The 24,261-nt window shown below is 48.7% G+C and overlaps 7 protein-coding genes across 7 annotated transcripts; 3 read left to right on the top strand and 4 right to left on the bottom strand.

The window, feature by feature from the left end:
- Window positions 1-2,954: 2,954 nt before the first annotated feature.
- Window positions 2,955-6,721, bottom strand: ACHE_40246S (putative ARF GTPase activator (Csx2); the record flags this gene model as incomplete). Its single annotated transcript, XM_043278424.1, has 5 exons — window positions 2,955-4,338; window positions 4,404-4,494; window positions 4,551-6,288; window positions 6,386-6,519; window positions 6,658-6,721. 5 exons carry the CDS (start codon window positions 6,719-6,721, stop codon window positions 2,955-2,957), a joined length of 3,411 nt encoding a protein of 1,136 aa, XP_043136204.1.
- A 1,252-nt stretch (window positions 6,722-7,973) lies between these two features.
- Window positions 7,974-9,880, bottom strand: ACHE_40245S (C2 domain protein; the record flags this gene model as incomplete). Its single annotated transcript, XM_043278423.1, has 2 exons — window positions 7,974-8,982; window positions 9,039-9,880. 2 exons carry the CDS (start codon window positions 9,878-9,880, stop codon window positions 7,974-7,976), a joined length of 1,851 nt encoding a protein of 616 aa, XP_043136203.1.
- A 589-nt stretch (window positions 9,881-10,469) lies between these two features.
- Window positions 10,470-13,739, bottom strand: RAD16 (DNA repair protein RAD16; the record flags this gene model as incomplete). The annotated part of the gene is made up of 10 exons (XM_043278422.1): window positions 10,470-10,701; window positions 10,760-11,512; window positions 11,568-11,694; window positions 11,740-11,786; window positions 11,845-12,124; window positions 12,181-12,255; window positions 12,312-12,420; window positions 12,474-12,803; window positions 12,861-13,630; window positions 13,706-13,739. The coding sequence occupies 10 exons, from the start codon at window positions 13,737-13,739 to the stop codon at window positions 10,470-10,472; spliced, it is 2,757 nt and encodes a 918-aa protein (XP_043136202.1).
- A 566-nt stretch (window positions 13,740-14,305) lies between these two features.
- Window positions 14,306-16,356, top strand: rad7 (DNA repair protein Rad7, protein; the record flags this gene model as incomplete). The annotated part of the gene is made up of 5 exons (XM_043278421.1): window positions 14,306-14,349; window positions 14,410-14,437; window positions 14,496-15,071; window positions 15,123-15,288; window positions 15,338-16,356. The coding sequence occupies 5 exons, from the start codon at window positions 14,306-14,308 to the stop codon at window positions 16,354-16,356; spliced, it is 1,833 nt and encodes a 610-aa protein (XP_043136201.1).
- Window positions 16,357-17,946: 1,590 nt separating this feature from the next.
- ACHE_40242A (uncharacterized protein) lies at window positions 17,947-20,906 on the top strand (the record flags this gene model as incomplete). The annotated part of the gene is made up of 3 exons (XM_043278419.1): window positions 17,947-18,194; window positions 18,258-18,672; window positions 18,741-20,906. The coding sequence occupies 3 exons, from the start codon at window positions 17,947-17,949 to the stop codon at window positions 20,904-20,906; spliced, it is 2,829 nt and encodes a 942-aa protein (XP_043136200.1).
- A 325-nt stretch (window positions 20,907-21,231) lies between these two features.
- On the bottom strand, window positions 21,232-22,317 carry ACHE_40241S (nitronate monooxygenase; the record flags this gene model as incomplete). Its single annotated transcript, XM_043278418.1, has 1 exon — window positions 21,232-22,317. The coding sequence occupies one exon, from the start codon at window positions 22,315-22,317 to the stop codon at window positions 21,232-21,234; it is 1,086 nt and encodes a 361-aa protein (XP_043136199.1).
- Window positions 22,318-22,861: 544 nt separating this feature from the next.
- RPB11 (DNA-directed RNA polymerase II core subunit RPB11) lies at window positions 22,862-23,839 on the top strand (the record flags this gene model as incomplete). Its single annotated transcript, XM_043278417.1, has 4 exons — window positions 22,862-22,878; window positions 23,342-23,400; window positions 23,461-23,570; window positions 23,639-23,839. The coding sequence occupies 4 exons, from the start codon at window positions 22,862-22,864 to the stop codon at window positions 23,837-23,839; spliced, it is 387 nt and encodes a 128-aa protein (XP_043136198.1).
- Window positions 23,840-24,261: the final 422 nt, after the last annotated feature.

The following is a 24,261-nucleotide window of genomic DNA, read 5'->3' as shown; positions in this document are numbered from 1 at the left end:
CAACCAAAAAAAAAAAAAAAAAAGAAAGCAAGCAAGCAAGCACTCGCAACACTACAACAACAAAAAATGATGGAAAGAGGAGTGGTCGAGAATTTGAATATAGGAAATCAGGTGTACATACCTTTTTTCTGGGTCCTGCTTCTTGTCTATGTTTTGTTCTTACGCCTTGTGCGCAGAGCACCGATTTGGCGGTGCCGATGTGACCTGACTTGACTGGACTGCTTGCCTATCTATCTCTCGCAAAGCAGTTAGAATAAAAGTATGCAACCATGAACCATTGCTGTGCCAATAGATTCTCAGGAGCGTGATATATATGCAGGAAAATGAGCAAGGGAAAGATAGGGATGCTGGAATAGGGAACGAAGATAAGATAATAATATCGGACGCCGGAGTGTCTGTGTGCGTCTTATCCTTGGACACTATTTTTCTGCCGGAAGGTGAGTTGGACCCAACTGGCCGGATAGAGAATCGGATACGGCATGAGTTTTACAATACAGATGCCTCTTTCCCTTTCCCTTCCCGTAATGTATGGGAGGATTAAAGAAAAGAGACCAAGTGAAGGAAGGGATGGCTGGGGACCAAGCGGGACACCGGCGTATGTTTGATATATCACCATCGGAAACCAAGCGGTGACAGCTTGGATGCACGATGGAGGATGGAGGGTGATAATGAAGCAACAGTGGTCTATGCAGGAGAACACAAACCACAGCTAACAAACAGGGACGAGTCAAACCAACTCACTGGATATGATGTGCGCGTGGTGCTTGCTTTAGGCTACTGTCGGAGTCTGAAATCGTTCCGATTCGGGAAGGAAGGAGGTGGATTCGGGATAGTAGGAGAACACAAGGCACGATGTATGGAAACACCGTGAGAGTTTAAAAAGAAAAGCAATCTATAAGGCTGATTGAATAAATAGAATCGAGTAAAAAAAAAATGGTCATAAAGATATCATAAGATATCATCGAATATCATAAAATATCATAGGAAAGTCATGGCATAGTACTGTTTGTCCATAAAGACTTAAAGAAAGGAAAGAGAGAGAAGAGGAGGAAAGAAGGAAAGAGAAATTAGCCGAAGACAAATAGGTAGGAATGACAAAAAAAGAACGAGAATGATCTCCACGGATAATCGAGCAATGGATGCTGTGGGTAAGTGGATAATAAAAGAGTCTGGAGTAGTATACAGAGTGCAGAAGAGGAGAAAGAGAATGGGGATAATTCGGGATTATTATTACATGTTGGAGATAACGTACACTGTGTATACAGGCACAGGATATGATTCGTCCGTGGCATTGTTTGTCCCTGACCCATTCCACGGACACCGTACCCATTGGAAAGTCCAGAGCATAACTATATTATTGTCTATAAAGAAGAATTCATCATACTCCATACACTCCTATGGAGTACGTCGTCTTTTAATGCAGATAAATAAGGTGGCAAGACTGATCTGCTGTGTGGCCTCCAATCGCTGTATTCTGCTGCATCCACAATACTCTCATGTGCTCTCTCCCTATGCATGGGGACTGACAGTGGCAAATGGTGGCGCACTGCCTTCCTGGATAGGAAAGAACGAGGTGGATGAAGTGCATTCCCACTAGGGCCCGATGTCTCCATCCGAAGCACCAATGAGATCCACCTACTCGGCTGCTGTGACGTTAATCCTGCCGACACCCAATTTGGGTAAAAGTACTGTGAGTCTTCGTGGTGCTACGTGAACCTTCTAGACAAATGAAACCACCCTCTGTACATATACTGTACGCTGACATGACCCGTAGCAGCAATTCTGAATATCCTAAATCAGAGTCAATACATCAAAGTGCAAGCGGAAACCTTATCCGATCGAGTCACAGTGCGGAGTGCTATGCACATTCTGTACTCCGAAGTACATTATTCTCGATATCCAATCTGATTCCTTCATCATCAATATATGAAATTGTAAATACCCGCGTCTCCATAATTCTCTGAAGCCCTTTCCATCATCGCAAACCTACCGCTCCATAGCCGGCATCAGATACCAGCCAATCAGCGTTGTTCCTGGCCGACTTCATCTCAGTCATCATGCCATGGTGCACATGTACATATACGGAGTACTATGTACTATAACCTCTACTTAGTATTCATAAGGAGTAGTAATATAATTGTACTGATAAATTCCTGGTTGTAATTGAGCCTATTTTCTACTATGTAAGTAGAGATTTATGAATGCTCTACGATGCTGGACTACATGTTCCACGCACTCCGCTACGGTACACCACTCAATCAGCACTCGAATACAACGAATACAAATCAGAAAATCACAATCTACAGAACCCTCCCTAGGTATCTAGGAAGAAAACCATTGATCATCACACCCCAATCGCCACAACACAGCCACTTTTCATACCTACATACCTACAGAGTACATACTATGCATGGCACCCCTGTATTCCGTACTCTATACGGCATCTCCAATGATGTCATCATCAGCCCAATCAGCGATTGCCCATAATCCATGGATAAGAGTTCCATGAAATTGTCTATTGGTAAAGGCTGTTTCTATTCCGGTAACAAATTGAGGCTAATGATTCAGGTTGCATCTGACCTTAATCCATCTTATCTACAGAGTCCGGAGTAGTTCCCGTCCAACCTGTCATACTCCGTACATAACATGTATGGCTCAACACCAGAAAGAAACCGCGGAACCACAGCCGCGGCTCCAGTAAGAAAGAAATCTGCTATAGACACGTGCAAAGGACAAAGCCAGTGAATCGGTATCATCGTCATAATCGTGAATTGTGTATTGCTCAAAAACTGGTATACAAGTAAGGGGAGAGGGAAAACAAAACCAAAACCAAAGCCTCTCAGATCCCAACGCAAAAAGGCAAGTCATCATATTCACAGGACCTCATTCATTAGAGTAAAAATTATCATTACGGGCAATGATATGCAACGAAAAGAAAAAGGTGTCAAACTCGATCATCGGTCGATTCCGAGTGAAGCTACCTTGCCGGCAAACCGTGCACCGGCGCTCCCTCGCTTGGACAACTTCTCCCGGTCCTTGCTGGAATTGTCGAGAGAACTGCTGGGAGTGTGCGACGATGACCCTGGGTAGTCATTTCGAATTGTCGGGAGAGATCCCAGTGTATCGGCCGTCGTCCTACCTGTGCCCACACCGATCGGTGGAGGCATTCGACTAGTTCGCTGGCTAAGGTATAGTTGCGCTGCTGGTGATAGTGGGATTGGTGGAGGCTGCAATGGAATTTCGGCTCCATTCTGGACGAGCAATTCCGCAACGGGAAACGGAATTGTCTTAATTGAAGTGGCCGTGCTGGGGCGCGAGGATGCACTGCTCGTGGGTGTCGAGCCAGGAGATGCGGGATCGGCCGCAGCCAGAGCGAGGAACACTGCGTGGGTATTGCGGGAGCGGTCCGTCACGTTGACATTGGCACGCAGAGCAATGCCATAGAGCACGCCCTGAATATCGTGCTTCTTGATGGAGGCCAAAAGTGACTCATCCGGAGTCGTGAACCGAGAACGTGGTGATGGCAGCGGTTGCACATAAGCCCGCTCACTATATTTGGTGCTAATGAACTTTAGGCGCTGTTCCCGAGTCGAGCTGGCATTTGGCTTCAGCGACTGATCCAAAGTGGCTTCCCAGACCATGTTGCTGACCCGGTTGCCAACCTGCAGGAGAATCTCGACAATGTCATTTGAGAACGAGTGAACGTCCAATGTTAAAGACCGAACTTTCGAGATATGCGTTCCCAAAGACCGGTGAATACCACTGCATTCAATACACAAGACGATTCCCAGATTGATTGACACCCATTCGACTTTTGAAGTTGACCCACAGTCGGCGCACCAGTTGTTTCCCTGGTCCGCATTGCGGACGGCTTGAAGCAACTTTGCTGGATCTTCGTCATAGCTGTTGCTATCAGTACGGACGTAGCCGGGCCGTGCTCCGACAGTCGTCCGGCGATTCACGGTATTAGATCCCGTAGAGTTCGAATGATGGCCCGAATACGATGAGCTTTTCCCAGTCAAAACGGAGCCAATGTCGCGGCCGGTGCCGTCGTTCTTGGACGAAACCGCTGATGGGGGTGGTGCGACACGGCCCTCGACAGCACTTTGCAGGGCATTGTTGATTGCCCGGATCCAGTTGGCCATATCCTCCTCCGATGTTGCCTGGTAGATACGCTTGTACTGAGGAGTAATAACTTCAAAACAGAATCGTCGTTCGGCATTCCGGGCTTCTCGTACGGAAGCCATCCGAAGGTCGATAGGGTCCATGTGCAGGTCTAGTTTCTGTTTCCAATTACTATATTCGGAAAGTTTCCCTTGATCCAAAACAATCCAGAATCTGAAACCATTGTTAGTTGGGAAAGGGGGAAAAAGAAATAAAAGAAAGGGTGTCAATAGACTTACTTATGCCATGCTTGTTTGTTGATACCCTTAGGATCAATGTGAGATCCAGGTCGAGACAAAGCCCAAAGAAGACCTTCTTTTCGATGTTGGGCTAGCGAAAATCATTGATTAGAAGTAGAACATAACAAGGATTTCAGACAAACCTACCACTTGCATCGGTAGGAGAAACGGATGCTCCTCCAGACGTACCCAGTACCGTCTGATTGGTCTGCGACGACATGGTGGAAGTGTTACTGATCACGTTGCGAACTTGAGAGCCCGTGCTATCCGCGCGACCAAGTTCAGTTTCCGTACTCTGTGTTTGAGCCCCGTTTGCTGTTGCTGATAATGTGGCAGGGGCGCCAGAATTCGGAAAGGATTCCGGCTCGAGATACGTATTGCTATTTTTCTCCAGAGCCCTCCTTTTCTCTTCTCTCTCTGTCCTAAGAAATTGAAACTCTTTGTCGGCCTGGGTGACCTCGTGGACTAGGGCATCCAGTTGAGGAACCATAACTTCAACCTTGTGGGCTGCTGCAAGGAAATTCTTCGCCTGGGTGTCTGCGTACTTGGTGAGATGAGAAAGAACCTCTTGCTCTTTGCGGCCACCGTGCAGGTCTTGCATAAACGAAGAATAATCGAATCTCTTCAGCTCGAAGTTACGCCGCTTAGCCTGGTATTTGGAATCACTCTCAACACGCTTCTTCTCTTTCAGCGAATCCTGCCGCTGCCCGAGGTAGCGACTGACGTAGGCATAGTAATCCCTGCTCTCTTCCTCGAATTCCTTCTTCTTCGCTTCGGCTTGTTTGATGTCGTTGTTGTACAGTTTAACCAATGGTTCAATGACCAGTTTTTGCAACTGGATCGTGTTGACCTGCTCATATCGGAGGATCTGCCGAGCGCTCTTCTCATAGTAATGGTCGAGGGCAGGTTGAATCGCGTTTGCGTTGGATGTGGAAGCCTCATTCAATGCGCCCAAGAAACCCGAAACCGCCTCATTACACGCGACTTGGGCTTGTTGGGCAGCCTCAGCTTTCTTGAGAACCTTCTTGATCTTGGTCCGCATGTTGCCTGTCTTCTGTTCCAACGCTTTCATCGTGGCCCGGAACAACGGCCCGTCATCCACGGCACTCATATCCTCACCAGGCCGCGAAGTTGGAAGGTCGAGTTTCACAGGGGGTGGTGGAGGTGGACCTTGAGGATGCGGGGGATAATTACTATTAGAATTATTATTGGTGTTGCTGTTGTCATTAGCATTACTATTAGCATTAGTATCGCCGTTCTCAGATGGAGTGGGCAGAGGCATATGAGCGCTGGCTGTTGTGTCTGCATCGCTGCCATGTGAACGAACTGAGTGGGACGACGGCATGCGGTTGCGAATCGGAAAATGGAGATCGAGGTTAGGCGACAAGAGCTGCGGACTCGGGAGTAAGCGGACATTATTCTGCACCCAGAACGAAAAATGCGCCAAGGTGTTCAGGCGATTGGCTCGCGAGTCATAGTCGAGGAAGCTGCAACTATTGCGCCAACCGCCCCCTCTGTCTTCTACCGTTTTTGGAGGTTTCCATTTCCACGACCACTCGAACTGAACCGACGGGCTGCCTCCGGTCGAATAGTCTCCCACAAATTGCACGTTCGAGTTGTTCTGCAAGTTGGGATTTGCATGGAATTCTCGGGTGATCAGGTTGTCAAGTTCCTTTGAATTCGACGCATGGGCGAACGTCAGGCCTGTGAGGACGGTGTCGGTCACTTCCGGTAGAGATGTCGAGACCCCGTTGACAGTGGAATTCGCAACATTGCCGATCTGGGTTTGTCTCATGATAAAGGTGAAGTTAAATTGTAGCTCATCTTCGTTGCTTAGGCGCAAGATGAAGCTGGGCACCGGGGCAGTTGGAGGGAGGTCAGGGTCCTATAAAAAGCCGTCCGCACGAAATCCCAAGTCAGTCTCCGAGAAGCATTTAATCCAATGTGAGTATGCGATATCCTCCATAAGATTAGTTACTTACCTGCACATATTCAATCGGGGTGTCATCGCCAAGGTCGCGTTTTGCCGTGTATCTCGTGGCGGGGAACGCATTTGGGGCGAGGTTCAAAAGAACCCGATTCTTCGAGTTGACAACCGAAACATGCGAAACGGTAACTATAAAATGCGTTTTAAATCAGTATACCCCCTTATTGTTTCCGGAATCCAAGGGCACCCCGGAGAAAAAAAAAAAAAAAACGGGACCAGGTCCCGTCGGCCAGATCTAGCCCAGGTACCACATAGGAACCAACATACATCTAGACTGATCCTTGAAGAATAAACTCCCCGTGTCATCCAGACGACTTCCGACATTCCCCATTTTGAAGCCAGAACCGACGTAATAGAATGCTTATAGTCACCGTTCAAAAAGGAAACCGGGAGAGGGACCGGACCAGTTGAGAGTCACCATCGACGGTCTGCGCGCAGACAGGTTGATTGCTGTCGTTCCGAATAACAAGGCGGTCATTCAGTCCGAGGATTCTCTAAGCGCTCGCAAAAAGGAGGGTGAGCAAGCCCTCTGAATAGTGGGACGTGCTCGAAAGATGGCGGACGAGATTAAACGGCGCGTTTAGGAGGCAGGTCAGTCCACGGTCGGATAAAAGTCGCACTAGACTGCTGGGTCTGGTGTCGGAGATAAGGATGGTGCTTGTAGAGGCTGGGTCCTGAACCGAACAGCAATCGATTCAGACACTGCGAGAGAAATGGCGAGGGAGAATGAGTTGGAGAAAGAGTGAAAGAGATGGGAGGGAGTTAAGGTATTAGCCGCTGGGCAGTGTTTGGTGGTGTTGGTGGTCGATCGGTCGGAGAAAAAGAGAAAGAGGAGTGTCCCGCACTCGACTCGCTCAACAGACGGTGCGGATAAGGGAGTTTTATATTACTAGAAAGGAAGGATATGGATTTTGTTAGAACTGGTATATTACCATCATAACTAAGAACGAAGAACGGAGAGAGGAGGCTACGGAGGACTGTTGGATCCTACCCACGTTCCTCCCTGGTCACGTTCCAAGGAACTCTACCATAGGAAATCGTTCGCAATTGACCTGAATAATTGACTTGGTCATTCATAAGATGATAGACTTGTCTCTATTCGACCTCAACGGCCATCAATAAATATACATTGAAAATGACCTGTCTATTCGCATCCACGCGCAGTTCGCATTGACACTACAGCTGACCCCTAAACGGAGCTGCAACGGTCACCTGAAACGGCAAAAGCAAAGAAGACGACAGTGCTATGGATGCAAGGGTATTTTCTCTATTCAGACAATCTTTCATGCTGTATATTCAATCAAAGAAATTAACAGGCAGCCCGACAACACAATAACTCGGGAACCATCCATTGCCAAACACATGGCAATGCTAATTATAGTATTAACAATAACACACATGCGTAAAGAATAAAAAAGCCTGCAAGCTGTGGAGAGGTGGGTATAAGTATGCTATGTGGCGCAAGACTCTCCTCATGTAGGGCCATAACCCAGAAAGAATATAAAGAAAGCCTCTAAGGATGGATAAAGAAAGAATACCACAAAGGAAAACCAGTCTAAGGCGAATGAAACGAGAGAAACGAATCACGAGGTTCCAGGCCGAATCTCAGATGTACCCAGTTGCCCGGTAGTCGCCGGATTTCTGGAGGTGCCCGGACGATGCTTCGGATGCTTCAGATGGTGACGACGGTGATTATCGTGATCATGAGGATCACCTTCCGCCTGAGCCCATTTCATAACCTGGCCCTTCACATCACGCATTTCATGCATCCGTTGCTTGAATTCGCCGCGTTGCTTCGCACGGACGCCGCTGAGTTCATCCAGTTCTTCTTCTTCGGAACTGGAGATGGACAGGGAGGAGGTGCTGCTTTGCTGGAGGAAGGTAATTTGTTGACCTTGCTGCTTCTTGAATTCTCTCTGTTCATTCTTCATCGTCCCCATCCGCTCTGCATCTTCCTGACAGTCCAGGGTGGTGATGTGTAGCCCCGGTAGGTTTGCCGACAAGAATCCCTTGAGTAAGTGAAGCAACTTGGCATTAGGTCGATATGTACCGCTGTCATTATCAATGAACAGTTCATAGTCTGCTGGATCTGTAGAGACCTCCATGGGAGCATCCTCCTGCGCTTCCTCGACTGGGATCTCATTCTCTTCGTCACGCGAACGATGCCGATGGTGGCGGTGCTTACGTCGCCGAAGGAAAAACTCGCCCGAATATGCAATGTAGATGGACACGTTGCTGTGCATCGTGTGCTTACTCAAAAGGTCGATTCCAAATTCCTTGCCTGTCTCGGTGAAACGGAACTGTCCGTCGAGAGTGAGAACATAAGTAAAGATTCGCCCACCTTGGCCATAGTGCGCAAACTCCAGGAACTTCTGAGTCATTTCATAACACGGCGACGAGAACTGTCCGTTTTGAGTTGTGCGGTCAAAGTTATAGACCCGCTCATGTTGATGATGCAGGGCTCGGTTGAGAATCCGCCCGCGCAAACTCTGCGACGTGAACATGCCGGCCACAAACGGTCTAAATTCGACATAACGATGGTAAAGTTGCCATGGAGCCGGGCCTCGGAATTGGATCTGGATCGCTTGGAAGCTGGACAGACTGGGTTAGCGAACAAAAGGAACAAACAACATGAGGCGCAAGCATACTTGTATCGACTGATTGGTTTCTTTCCATCCTGACCTTGAACCTCATCCTTGGTCCCTGCCAATCTCCCAATCAATGGCGAGAAGTGCTTGAACCAGTAGTTAGGTCCCTGTGTGTAGACCTGGCCTCCTTCGTTGCCGGGTGTTTTGCCCAAACACTCGACACTGATAATCACGTAAGAACCCGGATCATTGCGTCGCGAAGTAAACGCAGCCAGATTCCCAAAGATATAGACCCGCTTGCTGCCCATGCGCTTCTTGACCTTGAATTTCTGTTCCTGGATACCCGGCCAGTTCTCATTAATCGAATTGACCTGCACGTAGGCATTGCCCAGTTTGTCATCGTGGTCCGCTGCATCCTCATCAAACACGACGCACTTGAGCTCAAAACCCGACGCAGGTACGTTCGCAACGACCCACTCACTGTCCCAAGCAGGATTCAAATTCTTGCGCACAGTGGGAGTGCGAAACGTTAGCCCCGGATCTTGCTTATGGCGCTGTGGCAAGTTAACCGATAAATGCGCGACGATGTACGGATCCGACGAAAAGGAGCCGAAATCTGCAAAGGGCAGGTTGTCGCCGCGATGGAAGGTAAAACGCAAGGTGTACCCGGGCGGCGCATGCGGAATAGGCGTATTATCGAAGCCTCCTGCCGGTTGATGGTCGCTGCCGGAAGTGTCGGCAGCAGAACCAGTACCAGACTCGTCGCCTGGTGGGGAAGAATTTTTTTTCATAGCGACTGCTTGATCATGGAGTTTATCGGCGTGGTCGACAAGTTTAGGAGCAATTTTGTCGCCCTGATGACGGGGGCGCACCTGGGGATGGGTGGTGGCGTCTTCTTCCATGGTGGAATTGTTGCTGCCTGCCACAGCAGCCGATGCGGGAGGGCTCGGGGGATGGAGGGGACATGGATTGAACAGGGGGAAAAGAAAAGAAGAAAAAGAAAGAAGAGAGAAGAGTTAGAAGGAGGAGAGGAGGAGGAGGAGGGAATGATTAAAAACGTGATGATAACTCAAAGTCTGGTCCAAAGTCAAGGGAAATAACCATCACCGTCACTAGTATCGGAGGCAAAGCTCACTTGACCCTACTGGGCTGAATCCCCCTCCACGCGGGCCAAGGAAGGCCAAGCTTTTGCCGATCGCCATCCGAGGAACTTTTTAACGGCGTCAGGGGCTGATAATAACATTGATAACTATGATGCGAGATAGAAGTACAGCACAATGGAATCGTTTATATTCTTGGATTGCTCTTGATAACATAAGAAGAACTTCCTGTCGAAGTATCATTAGATGGCGTTGAGATCTTCCTGAATTAGATGACAGTAAAAAGAAAGTAACAGAGGCTTGGTCCCGCAAGCAATGATGTCCATAGATGTCCGGCATATGATAGATAGAGGGCAAGATACAGAAGTAGTATCTCAGTAAATGGCAAAAATCAAGATCCCCGGAAGAGGAACTGCATGTCCTCAGGTGTCAACTTCTCCAGGGCATCACCCTGGTCCTTATTGATCGTTCCGTTGATCAAATTAGCCTTCTTTTCTTGGAGCAGGACGATCCGAGACTCCACAGAATCTTCAATGCACAACCGAGTGATGACACAGGGACGTCGTTGACCAATGCGGTGGCATCGATCAGCACTCTGCCATTCAGCTGCAGGGTTCCACCATCTAAACGAGCCGTCAATTAGCGTGACGTTTATACTAGAATAGAAGAAGTGAAACTCACGGATCAACGATGAACACCCTAGATGCCTCAGTCAAGTTCAGCGCAACTCCACCGGCTTTCAAGGAGACCAGGAACACCTCAACATCGACGTTCTTCATAAAGTAGTCAATAGAACTCTGTCGCTGAGCTGGTGTCATACTACCGTCCAGCATGACGGTATTGAAGCCAGCCCGACGCAAACGCCACTCCACCAGTTGCAGCATAGAGGTAAACTGGGAGAACACAATAGACTTCTGTGTCTGTTTCTTGCTCCTCAGTTTGTAAAGCTCATAGACAAGAATTTCAATCTTGGTCGAGGAGGTCCAGTCTTCCATGCGAATCCGGTTAACAATCGAGTTCTTCTTGACATGTTCCTCCTCCTGCTCGATATCCGGCTGCTCAAAGTCAATCGAGAGGGGGATATGGCAACGGGGGCAGTCAACGATAGTATCGGAATCGAACGACTTGATGTAATCCTTTGCACATCGACGACAGAAGTCGTGGCGACAGCGAGACCGAATGGCTTCCTCGGCTGGCTCGTCACAGATACAACATACGAGAACATTCTGTCCAGTCTGCGCATGCTTCTTCAAGATGAGGTCTGGATGATTAGCAACCTGACGCATTTGCATGATCAGACCAAAGATGTTGGCGTAGTTGTTCAACATGACACCTTGGCTAACATAAGTATCGAACCGTCGAGTTGAGTTGGTCATGATGCTCTGGGAGAAGTCACGCTCAATCTCGCCGAAGAACTCGTTATGCAAGATGACACTACATACAACTGTTAACAGAAATTGACAGGGAAGCCACATTTCAGGATACTAACCGTTTGGGTGGAAGCTCCATTGCCGCCGTGTGATCTCTCTTCACACGCCTAAGCATAATTCTGTCTGTAATCAGGCGAAGCTTGTCCAAAGCCTCCTTTCGAGCATCGTTGCTGTTCCTTTCGGTGACTGATATCGTTAGAATAGAACAGGTAACATGCATGTCGTACTTACTTGGGTTAAGAATCTCCTGATTAAAAACCGAGACATGATCAAATCCTCTGCCAAAGATGTCAGACCTTCGGGAATCCTGAGCACGGAATTGAGACTAGACCGTACCTGTGGGTGCAAGAGGTACACTTTTTGTCACGATCCTGAGACCAATGCAGAGACCGGCAGTCACACGCTTTACAGAAGTAACACGCAAATGGCTGGACTTCGAGGAAACGCAAAAGCGAGAAGAATTCCCCAATCCGATTCTGCACCGGCGTCCCTGAAAGGCACCACTTGTAGGCGGCTTTCAACGCGAAGCAAGCACGAGCGACACTGGTCGTACGTTGTTTGATACTATGCGCTTCGTCAAGGATGAGACGGTGGTATTCGATGGAATGGATAACGCCTTCATAATTAACATGGCCGACCTTCTTTAGAAGGGCTGAGATGTAGTCCACTCACTATCTTCTTTAACAATCCCATCAGCGCGAGCCCATCCTTTCAATTCCTTCCGATGAATCGACTCAAGTCCAGAATCTATCCCAGAAGTCAGCTATTCCTTCAAACCGCTACTGGAGAGTGAAGATGCATACAAGATATCATAATAACGTCGTATTTCATGAGGTCCTTCTTTTTCAAAGACTTTATCTTGGAGTTCGAGTTGTGGTAGACAAGAACCTTTAGTTGGCCGCTGGTGTATTCCTGCAACAAGGTTAGGGCTGCTTCAAGGCCAACACTATTGGATAGGAACGAACCTGAATCTCGGACTGCCACTGCATAAGAGCCACAGGAGGAACGACAACAAGAGACGGCTTTCCAACTGGGTAGTCCGACATCAGCAGGGAGACTGCCTGTATTGTCTTCCCCATGCCCATCTCATCACCCAACAGACCTCCCTTATATTCAGACTTTTCTTGCTGCATCATCCAGTTCAAACCCTCAAGCTGGAACGACTTCAATGTTCTAGATATACCAGGAGGCTGTTTGGCAGGCACTGGTGTGATCGGAGGTGTCTTCTTCAATTCATCCCACATTGTCTTAATAGACGGGTGCTGGCCTTCGAGCTTCTTCCGTTCCCTCCATGCCTACATAGAAGATCAATAACGGGATCCGAATCTCTGGGAGAAAGTGGAAACACTTACACGGTTACTCATCCAGAATGGCTTGCCGATCGTTGAAACCCGTGTCCCTTTGCGAGACCGTGGGTTTCTTGCGTTAAGTTTCCTCGCAGGCGGAGGCGGCGTTGCCTCTTCCTCCATGAACATCGATTCATCGTCGCTATCAAGCATGTCATCCTCAGAATCAGGCCCGAGAACAATTCGCGGGCCGCTATAAGTCGTCTTGCCATTCTTATCACGCGACCGCACTTTTTCGTACTCCGAATCAAGGCTCTCAAACCCCGAAGCCCCATACTCTGTAATATCATCCTCGTCACTCATATCTTCACCAGGAGAAATCTTCTGTCGTTTCGGGTTGATCGCCCTGTATTCCTCAGCTTGCAAGGCACGAGCCAGAGCTTCATCGATGTCTTCTTTGGTGAAGTTCAACGGAGCTCTCTTTCGCCCTCTTTGAGTACCAAGAGACATTGTGCTAGAACGCAGCTCCGCGACACGAGCGGAAGCACTGACTCTCTTATTCGGCCTATTCCCATCAGATTCAACGGGCGTGATAGCGACACTGGTTGCCGGAGTACTGCGTGAACCATTCTCGACTGACGAACGTGACGAAGAGGTATGAGAGGCCGATAGATTCTTCACCGGGACAGCAACCTGGAGCGACTGCCGACTGCGGTTTCGGCCAGTAGCCTGGGCATTATTTGCGTCGGCATTGGCTCGAGACAAGGCCAGTCTCGCGGACGTGCGTCTAGCAGGAGCGGAATTATTCGAGGACGTATCGTTCAACAGAGCTGGATCTTTGATAGAATACCTCCATTAGCATTCAGGGATATCCAAATGACAGAAGATAGCCTGGCTGATAAGTCTCCTACCAGTCCTCACTACCACAGCGGCCCTGCGTCCCATAATGGCAGCAAAATCTGCACGTAGGCTTGAACAAGCTGTCTAAGATCTATACAGAGTAAATTATTTGATAGACGAATGCCAGATCCAATGTGCTTGTTGTGAATCGCGGACAGGAAATGGTCAGGAACAGTTCAACAGGAAGAAATCGGAGAACCGGGCGAGCGAGGCGAGGCGACAGGTCCATTGGTAATTGGTAAGGGATGAAAACTCTTCACGGCGCCTGCTGCCTAATCCAGCAACTCAAATCCATCGTCTACTCAAAACATAAAGTCATCTACCGAGCAATTATATCTTTCGTGGTACGCAGTACATCTTCTTTTGTCTTGCCATTGGACACGGCCGATAAGCCCGTATCACCGTAATCGCCGCAGGTCGCGTCAATTGAAACGCGAAATCATCACGGGTTCCTGTGACACTGCGAGTCGCTGCAGGGTACCTCGTCAGGTCATTTTGAGCTTCTTTTTTTTTTTTTTTCTTTCATACAGATAGATTTACGAGGCCAAATACTACTATTTCTTCAATATGTGAGTTGGAGATTTTTTTTTTGAATTTTTGTGTTAGTCCATATGGCTAACCACTTCTACAGGCGCAGGAATCGAATCCGTGGGCCGTGAGTATCTAATTTGTACAGCGTCTTGCAGCCAAACAGTCCGCTAACAACAACCTGCAGACAATCTGCATTGACGGATTTCCTGGCTGTGAGTTTTGATCGATTCTCCTTGATGAATCTTCGCTAACATTTGTGATTCCGACTAGTCCAACAACATTTCCGCTCACCAGATTCATCAAGACTACCAAAGACGTGTACGAGAAGCAGAACAACGAGAGGCCGCCGAACAAGAGACCCCTGAACAAGAGGACTCACAACATGAATCCGACGATGACTATCAAGAGGCACACGCAGGCGAATCGCCCGAACAAAAGAAGAAGCGTAAGCGAAAGGAGGCGACTACACTGGCAAAGATCAAGCAGAGCAAAGAATTTGCCCGGCGTAAATCTCAGCGCTTGATGGACGTGGCCGGTGACGATCGTGACGAGGAGCATGATGATATGCTTGCAAAAGAGATGATTGATGAGAAGCCTCGGCCGATGCCTGGGCAACTTGAGAACTGTGAAAAATGCGGGAAACGATTCACGGTCACCCCGTACAGCAAGACAGGCCCAAATGGAGGATTACTTTGTGCGAAGTGTTCGAAAGAGGTTGCAGATGATGCGAGAAAAACCACCCCAAGGAAACGCGGACCCAGGAGTGGCCGTCGGCAAGTTCAAAGCAACTTGCTTGATGGAATTATCCAATACGGTGCAATGAGTTTAGCGGAAATGTGCACTAAGGTATGTCTAATACTCTTGGATCACGGCAGGCGTGTTGACGGTCCGCCATAGAAAGTTGCCGAGAATATCGACGACGTGGAAGAGTTTGGAGATTTGCCCTCGCCATTGCTCCATCGTCTCAGTCAAATTTTGTCCAAGAGACGTGTTCTCACCCCAAAAACTCTGAACCTCTTCTTACGGCCTGAGCTGCATTCCATTGACATTTATGATTGCGCCAGTGAGTATAGCCTGTTTGTTTCTCTGACCCACGTCTAATTGTTCTGTAGAACTCGAAACGGATGACTTTCAAAAGATATTCGCATATATGCCATCTTTGACACAAGTTAATCTCCGATATGCGGGACAGCTGAAAGACCGAATTTTAGAATATATGATGGACAGGAATTCGCAGATCAAGGATCTGCAGTTTGATGCAGTTAATCTTGTCACCGATGCATGCTGGCGGCGAGTGTTCCAGAAGTATGGATCGCAACTGGAGAGCGTGAAGCTATCCAATCTCGATTATTCCTTTAACGACGAGACTGTCGAAGACATGTGCAAACACTGCACTGGATTGCGACGTTTGAAACTCACGCAATGTTGGAAAACTGGAGACAGATCGCTTAGAGCGATTGCAGGACTAAAGTCTTTGGAGCATCTGTCGCTCAACTTTGTCGAAGAAACCGGTAAAGAGGAATTGGGAGGCATTATTCTCAACGTCGGGTCGAACCTGCAGACCTTGTCTTTGGACGGGTTCCATCACGCGGATGACCATGTGCTCGGGCTTATCCATTCCAAGTGCCATTCACTCGTTAAATTTCGTCTCTCCGACAACGCCGTGTGTACCGACCAGGCCTATGCGCAACTGTTCACTGGTTGGCAGAACCCTCCTCTGGAGTATGTGGATCTATCGTCGACACGCGACGTGGATAACTCCAACCCAGACGGACCAGAGGAACCGATTGGCCTGGCATCTCAGGGGTTTGTCGCTTTGATGGACCATTCGGGGTCCAAGATCCAGAAGTTGAACATTGCATCATGTCGTCACGTGTCGCGCGAGGCATTCGAGGAGGTATTTTCCGAGGGTAAGAAATATCCACACTTGACAGAGCTGGACGTCTCATTCCACATGGTCATGGACGACTTCCTGATCGGCAGTATCTTCCGATGCTGTCCGGCAATTAAGAAGTTGGTCGCTTTTGCTTGCTTCAACGTTCGCGACGTCCAGGTTCCTGCAGGGGTTGCCTTGATTGGAGGTTTGAGAGCGCAGGACCCCATCGTGGTGGAAGGCGGGTTTCAGAAATAAACTGTAATATTCAACAACGATGTGCGACACCGGTCTACCGAATTTCTGAGGGTATATTGCTTTCTGGCCTACGACTACCATAATGATCATGAATACGGCGCATGGGTATATCCATCTGAATTTATTTATCATTGCGTTGTTTTCCATAGTATATTAAACACAGCAACTAATGGTGGTTAATGAAACACCAGCCCAATGAGGGCCCGGGAAACGGTAGATCATACGATTTCCACATGAATTGGATAAACTGATACATCTGCCAGCCACAGCCGAAAAACTTTACTCCGTAGGTTGTGGTTCGTTTCTAGTAATCAATGGCTTCGGTGATAATAGCCATAGGAATAGTACATCATACGGGGCGGATAGAAGCTGAAGTATGAGAATGGAGTGTTTTAGTGCTGCTGATCCTATGCGTCAGGTTAAGTATTCGTATATCAACCGTTCCAAGCTGAAAATGGCAGATCACCAACTGAGTACAAGTATTCTGAGTATATTTGTAGACTCCAAAGTCTAATCGCTTTGTTAAAGGACAGATAGAGTACAGAGTAGAGAACACATGCATTTGAAATACTCTGCAATAGGCTCAATATAAACTGCATACAGTCTGCACACTGGATACAGTTTCAATAGAACCGCCAATAATTAACACATCTCGGAGGCATACAGAAACACAGTCAGAGCTCTTCCCCTGTAAAAGATTTGACAATGTTTCTGTTGATATCTTCTTTTAATGTCATCCCTGCTCTCTTCCTTTCATTCCTTCATTCTTCATTCCTCAATTCTTCATTTATTTGTCTCTTTCTCTGTGTGCTACATTTAATATGGCAAAGACCGCGTTGCTATAATTAACTTGCAGCTGTGCCTCACTCGCCGCTCCTCCACATCCCCAAAACGGTTAACTGTGTTTCTGTCAGTGTCAGTGTCAAGTGGTTAGTCTCCTTTTTCTCTTCTTTTTCTTTCATTTTTCTCCCTCATCCGACCTGGAGGGCTGGTCTCTCTGGGGAGTCACTTTGACAGGGTACTTGTACCTCTACTGTGGAAAGTACAGTCTCTCCTGTCACTGAAAAAGAAACGAGACGCAGAGCTTGTTTACTATGTGAAACCCGGCAATCTCTTCTCCCCACCCAATTATCCAAACTATCCTATACTCATTCCACACGAGGTCTCTCTGCGGACTCGATTGGACCGTTTTAATACCTCCCTGCCAGAAGCTTCCAGTTCTCTTATTTTCGCGCTCAACCCATAGTTTCTGCTCTACCAACTATCGGCGACTATTAGCCTGACTATTCATTCCTCTCTATTCCTATTCCCATTCCTATTCGTCCCGTCTTGTCTCTAGTGCTGGCTTTCTCTATTTGTCTTATTCCTACTATTATCGTCGCGACAGCTGTCTCCCGTATTGCTTGCTTGCTGCCCGTTGTTGACCAGATCAGTCACATTAATCTATCAATACGAATCCCCGCCGCGGTCTCGATCGATTATATGAAACAAGCGGCGCGGCCCAAGTGCGCGCTGGTTGAATTTTTTTAACGACCCCCCAACTGGGAGAAGTCTAGTCTAGGGGCGATAATTTCTCCTAGTCCCGTCAAGATGCCCATCAAGATTCCCAAAGGGTTTGCCCGGCGCAAGTCGTCCGGTAACGTTCTGGAAGAACCCGAAAATCCTCCCCAGTCTTCCTTTCGCGTCATCGAGCGCCCTTCCATGGATGCAAGATCTCTCAGTGAGGGCAATCTACTGGCTCCAAAGAGTGCGATGACGGCACGCCGATCTTCACAGCCGCTAGAGGCCCCAGATAACAACCTCTTTACCAACTCCTCGAGATCCTTCAACAAGAACCGGTATGCTCTCTTCATCCTTACTCCAGCGAAATTATTCGAACAGACACGGCTGACAGGTCACAGTGATAGTGGAGGGACCGATACCTCGGCTGTCACCGCCGGAACGTACGAGAGCTCTTCATCGCTACGCTTCAGTTCCTCGTCCACCAGCCGTCCTTCGAATGAAGCGCCAGCCCCTGAAAACATCCAATCATCTCAGTCCCGAGGCTTCCACGACATTCCTCCGCTGACTGGTGCGCTGCGGGCCGCCGGCCGGACCCTCTCGTTTGGTGGACGATTTTACAAAAACTCCACACCACAGCAGCAGCCTCCACAACCAGACTCATCTAAAACCAGGACGATGATAGCTACCACGCCTCCAAAAATACTAGAGACGGATTTGAAATTGAATCTAGGCAAGGAAAGTGATTTTCAGAGTATGCTGAAAGATTTCGGGAGCCCGAAAGAGGCTTCTTTTGGTGATAAACTGGCAGATCCGGTATGAGAGAAAGAAGCCCTCGACTCGATTGTTATTACTCCATGTGCAATTGCTAACTTGCTACTCAGGAACCACAGTCTTCCTCGTCGGTGTCTCAAACAGCTGGAAAAGCGTCGCGGCCACCCCCGATCAACACAGACAGGTCAAAGGAAGTCGAACCTTCCCCGTACTCGTGGGACAGTCGTCACTCGGAAGAAGGCTTACTGAGCACATTTGATTCTGGTCGAAGAGATTCGTTAGCAGCCCAAGTCAGTGCCATGTCTATCAGCGGAGGACGCAAATCAGACCCTCCAACTACTACTCCACCGCCGGCCACTACCTCGCACCGTGCTCTCGACCGACCCAGGGCCGGAGCTGATAAAGGTCTGAGAAGGAGCGTGATATATTCCCAAAAACGGGATTCAGCTCCAGTGGAAGATGAGGATGCCCGATTGATTATGCAAGCGCTGTATTCCGGTAAAAGCAACACCCACGAAACGGAAAACGAACCTCTCTTCGGGCATGCCAACAACACGGCTGCGGATATACATGGCCCGACTCCATTGCGCGTTCGCAGATCACCCGCACTTTCGGAGTACAACGATCCTTCAATTGCGCATCATGCACGACTTGCTGCCCAATATGAAAACCGTATACCGAAATCCACTTCACCGGCCAACAAAGTCATGACCCCATCGCAGTTCGAGCATTACAAGCAACAACAAGAATTGCGAAGGGCCAACAGTGACGCTTCAAAGAGCGAGTACTCTTCGGAAAGCGAATTTGACGAAGACGATGAAGCGGAGAAGAACCGGGAGGCAGAAAGGCAGAGACGGAAGCAGGAGGCCCATTTGTCGGTTTATCGCCAACAGATGATGAAAGTCACCGGCCAGCAACAGTCATCAACGCCATCGCTTCGTCCAGAACCGGACTACTCTAGCAATAGTGACCCGAACTTGACGGTCCGATCATCTATTCCAGGGAATCCATCCGCAAGTGGGAAAAGTAGCGACGGTGGTGATGATGATGATGAAGAGATCCCATTGGGCATCTTGGTGGCCCATGGATTCCCAAGCAAGAATCGCCCCCCCACACGCCTCAGCACCCCCCGATCGATTCCCAATCTCCGATCCTCATTCCAGCTTCCTAGGTCATCTGCGAGTTCAGCTCACGGTGATCAAGGCACTGCCAATCGTGCCAGCTTGCCTGCCTTTGCTAAGAATCTGCCACGAGATCCGTACTACGGAGCTAGCATTGTCAATCCTACTAACCGGGAATCTCTAGCCCTGGGTGGAGGTATGTCCGCACAGGCGAATCTTTCGTCATCCGCACTGCCCCCAGGGGGGTTGGTCGGAGTTATTGCTACGGAAGAACGGGCTCGGGCCAACCGACGTGGTAGTCCCAATACTCAGGCGATGTACGAACATGCAGCATTGGGAGGGAGCACTCCTCATTTGGCCGGTGGTATCCCTCGGCCCTACTCGATGATGGGCATAAATCTGCCAAGTGCATCTTCACCCCAGCCGCCAGTCTCTGCGGCAGAGCAGGCGCAGATCCAGTTATCGCAGCAGATGTCTCAAATGATGCAGCTGCAAATGCAGTGGATGCAGCAGATGATGCAGATGCAGGGCGGGCAGAGCTCGCTACAACCGCCACCGCAAATGCCAATGGCCGGTCCTTTACCATCTATCAATGTCAATTCGAACGGCAGACCCATGTCGATGCCAGCAGCCGAGCCTTTGAATCCTGCCACCACTGGCTCGCAGGGCGGCCAGAGGGCTCTCAGCATGTTAAATCCGCAGTCGTCTCGGGTGAACACTGGCCCCCCAATGTCGTACGCCACGGGCGGGCTTCGTCCTGGTACTCCAGCTGGGCAAGGTTATGCATCGTCGATTGCGCCATCTGAACATAGCAACATCGGTGCAAGGCCTCGGTATCGGCCAATGTCGGCTGTGCAACCAGAGCAGGGACCTTCATTGGTGCCACCAATGTCGAAGCCATGGAACGATGAGAACCAGAGGTCGAGCATTTCGCTCGTCAAATCCTCTGCACCATCAGTCACTGCTCGCCCTGTCTCGAGTGCTGGTTTCTCTATCAGTGCTAGCAAACGTCGACAAGCTGCTGCTGCGGATGATGACGATGATGACGATGAGGGCTGGGCCGAAATGATGAAGAAACGAGAAAACAAGAAGAATAACTGGAAGACGAAACGGGAGACTTCGAACCTGGGAGATCTGTTGAATGTCGTACATTGACGGATGCACATTTCCTCCATTTCCCTACTTTCACAATTTTTTCTACCATCTCTTTTGGATATGAGCGACCCACCCCCATGCCACAATATTTGACGCAATGACACTCGCATCTATTCACGAAAACTCTTGATTTGTCTTCAGGTTCATAATTATGGGATGGTGGACGGCGTTTTCAGGATTTGGTGTCTGTTTACTTTATGTTTCTTCAGGGTTTATGGGAATTTCTGTATCAAAGTAACTGCTAGAGCGATGATCATTTTCTGTACTTAATCATAGACTAATATATTGAATGTGCAAACAGGCCATAGGGTGACACACTACGAATTCAAATGCCAGCCAAGTTTCTAATGATACCAGTGGCTTCGCATCGGACACGCTCCAGGATGGTAGCAACAGGAAGAGCCTCCTTGATCAGTCCAACTCCAGTCCCAGCATATGTGGTCATTCTCCCCATCGGTCCCCATCCATCATCACCCTTCTTCGCCTCTTCTTGATACAGTCGTCTGTTCTCTTCATCGTCCATCCCTCTTTCAACGGAATCGACATAGCTCTCGTTGATCATGCCGCGCCCATCATATCGCTCCGGCCAACCGCCAATTCCTCTCACCCGATCATACACTGTTGACCGGATTGTGTTACGACCTCCGTCAGACGCACGCAGAACCTCGGCTTGATACCCACGAGCAACAGTTGCTTCTGACGACGCCAGAAAGCGCGTTCCCATAACGACCCCCGATGAACCTAAGGACAGAGACGCAGCCATCCCTCGACCGTCGACGATGCCCCCTGCTGCTAAGATGACGGGTAGAGCATCCTTTGTCGCGTGGTTTACGTGCAGCGCATCCCGCACCTCGGGCACCAGCGTGATGACGGACGCTGAACGAGCCAGCCCATGACCCCCTGCATCCGACCCTTGAACAACCAAAACATCTGGTCGCAGAGCCTCAGCGACGTCAACCGCTTCTATCACCGTCCCGATCTGTACCCAGATCTTCGTCCGTCCGTCCGTCGCAGCCCGTACGCGTTCAGCCCATGCCCGCAAGTCATCTGGTTGCGACCTAGGAGCGAAGAACCACACTGCGCATGGCTTGTACTTTTCAATAGCAGCGACTGCGGTCTCCAAATCAGCGCCCCAGTTGATAAACCCCACGCCCGTGGGAAGGATACCCGTCTCGGCGTGGAAATTGCGGATCTCGGTGTTTTTGGATTCTCTCACGAGCCGGGTGATTTCTTCAAGGTTACGCTCCAAGTTCGAAACGTCGAATCCGCCCGCGAGAAAACCTAGACCTCCTGCTTCTGAGACGGATATCGCTAGCGGGGGCAAGGCGATGTTGAGCATCGGAGCCGAGGCTATTAGAGGAGCCTTAGTCCATGGGTAGGTCGATTGAAAGACCGAGTTAGAGGCAGTCATGGTTGATTATAGGAAGTGTCCTTTATCTACAGTATGTGAAATATATACAATTCAAAGAAAGTGCAAGAAGTGAGAAAGGATTCATGTTGGAGAAGTAATATAACCTAATTGGGAAGCATAACATCATGTGACAGTCACGGGACTGAACCAGCATTTTGATAAGACAAGCAACTCTCGAAGCTCTTTCTGATAGTCCCCAACCTCCAATCCAGCCATACAGCCAGGAAAAAAAAGAACGACAACATCTTTCTATTCCTTTCTTTTCTATTTTATCCACTCCCTTTTGCATTCTTCATTTTCCTTTCTCTCTAATCATTGTGATACCCCCTTCGCTGCGTTTTTGCCATCTTTTTCCTTAGTACATCTTTAATATCCTTTCGCTTTTGGTTGCTTTGAGGGAAACTGCGCATCTAGGTAAGTCAACGCTTTTTTCCAGGTCTGAAGGAAAGGATATTACTAATGCCCTGGCAGTTGGTTTTTGGCTATCCTTAAAAAGCATTTGGAAAGACTTTGGATAGTTGGAATAAAGCAGTAATTTACGGAAATGAATGCACCTGACAGGTAGGAAGCCTTTTCTTTCTGTCTTCTTTCTCTTATTTTTGTTGTGTATGCCCATCGATCACAAACATCAACAAATGACATTGCCAGAGAAGAGGGGAGGAGGGCTTTGTTGCCCAGGGCTCTTCCTCTTCTCTTCCTCTTTCTCTCTTGGTTTCATTCACTTCATCCTCTCCCTTTTCTGTCTATACTCTACTTTATTGCTGTTTCATCTATCTCGAAATGGATTCAGACAGAAGTGAAAGAGAGGGCTCTGTCTTCATTCTGCCCCGCGAAATGGCATTTGCGCGCTATGTCAATAACCACAGCAATCTTCATGCTCGCCAGTCGAGTGTCGACTTGGACGTCGACAACGACATTCAGTCTAGGTGGGCATTGGATATTTTGGATCTGCTTGAAATTTGTTTTTCGTTTGGGTGCATTGTTTCTAGTTTTGAAAGAGATGCTAACCGGGTTTGAATAATAGATATGAGTCCTTCGTCCTTGCCCCTGGCGAGAACAAGGTTGATTTCGAAATTGATACTCGTTAGTTTTTTTTTCTATACTTTCTATCGGTTTAGATGTTAACGCTAATGCGACTGCTAGGCATCCCCTCTTCTGCAATTTTCACCTTCAATAAGGAAGACCACACCCTGGGCAACTTGCTCCGCTCTCGTCTCTTGCAGAGCTCTCACGTCCTCTTTGCCGGTTACAAGGTATGTCACTGCTCTATTTCTCGTGTCGGTTGTCGTATCAAGAGACTATAACTAACATACTCATTCAGGTCCCTCACCCCCTGCTTCCCAAGTTTGAACTGCGTGTCCAGACCGACGGTGAGATCACTCCCAAGGACGCCGTGATCGCAGCCTGTCACGACTTGGTTAAGGACTTGGGTATTCTCTCCCGTGAGTTCACCAAGGAGTATGAGCTGCGAAAGATGGTTGGATCTACCCAGCAGCAGCAGAACGGCATCGATGGACAGTAGAGGAAATAGTTCGAAATGGTTCCGTGTCATGAACTAGTGCGCATCTGTGCTTTTCGACATGGCGCCACCACTACTCCGATCTGCCACGTCTTTGCATTTCTTATTGTCACGGCGATTTAATGAGGTTTATGGTTAACGTGCGAATCCCAAGAGTGAGCAGAAAGAGAAAAATATCAATTCAAGATGACTGCAAGATACTTTCAAGCATAATACTACTAAATATGTACACAGTTGTCGTAACTTAGTACTAACTAATGGCCCATGTGGCCCCTGACTAAGCCCATACCTGATCGGGGCTAGTGTGCTGTCTCTCCGCGTCCCTGAATTCCGGTTCGTCGGCAGCTCCTGATCTCGCTCTCTCCCCTCCTATCGCTGCCTGTTTGTTACTTTCCATTAGTTATTTTGTTTTCTTTTTTCATCTG

Source organism: Aspergillus chevalieri, chromosome 4 (assembly GCF_016861735.1).
Source record: "Aspergillus chevalieri M1 DNA, chromosome 4, nearly complete sequence".
In the NCBI taxonomy this organism is placed as follows: domain Eukaryota; kingdom Fungi; phylum Ascomycota; class Eurotiomycetes; order Eurotiales; family Aspergillaceae; genus Aspergillus; species Aspergillus chevalieri.
The sequence above is the reverse complement of the archived record's forward strand: the minus strand, read 5'-3'. Positions and strand labels throughout refer to the sequence as shown.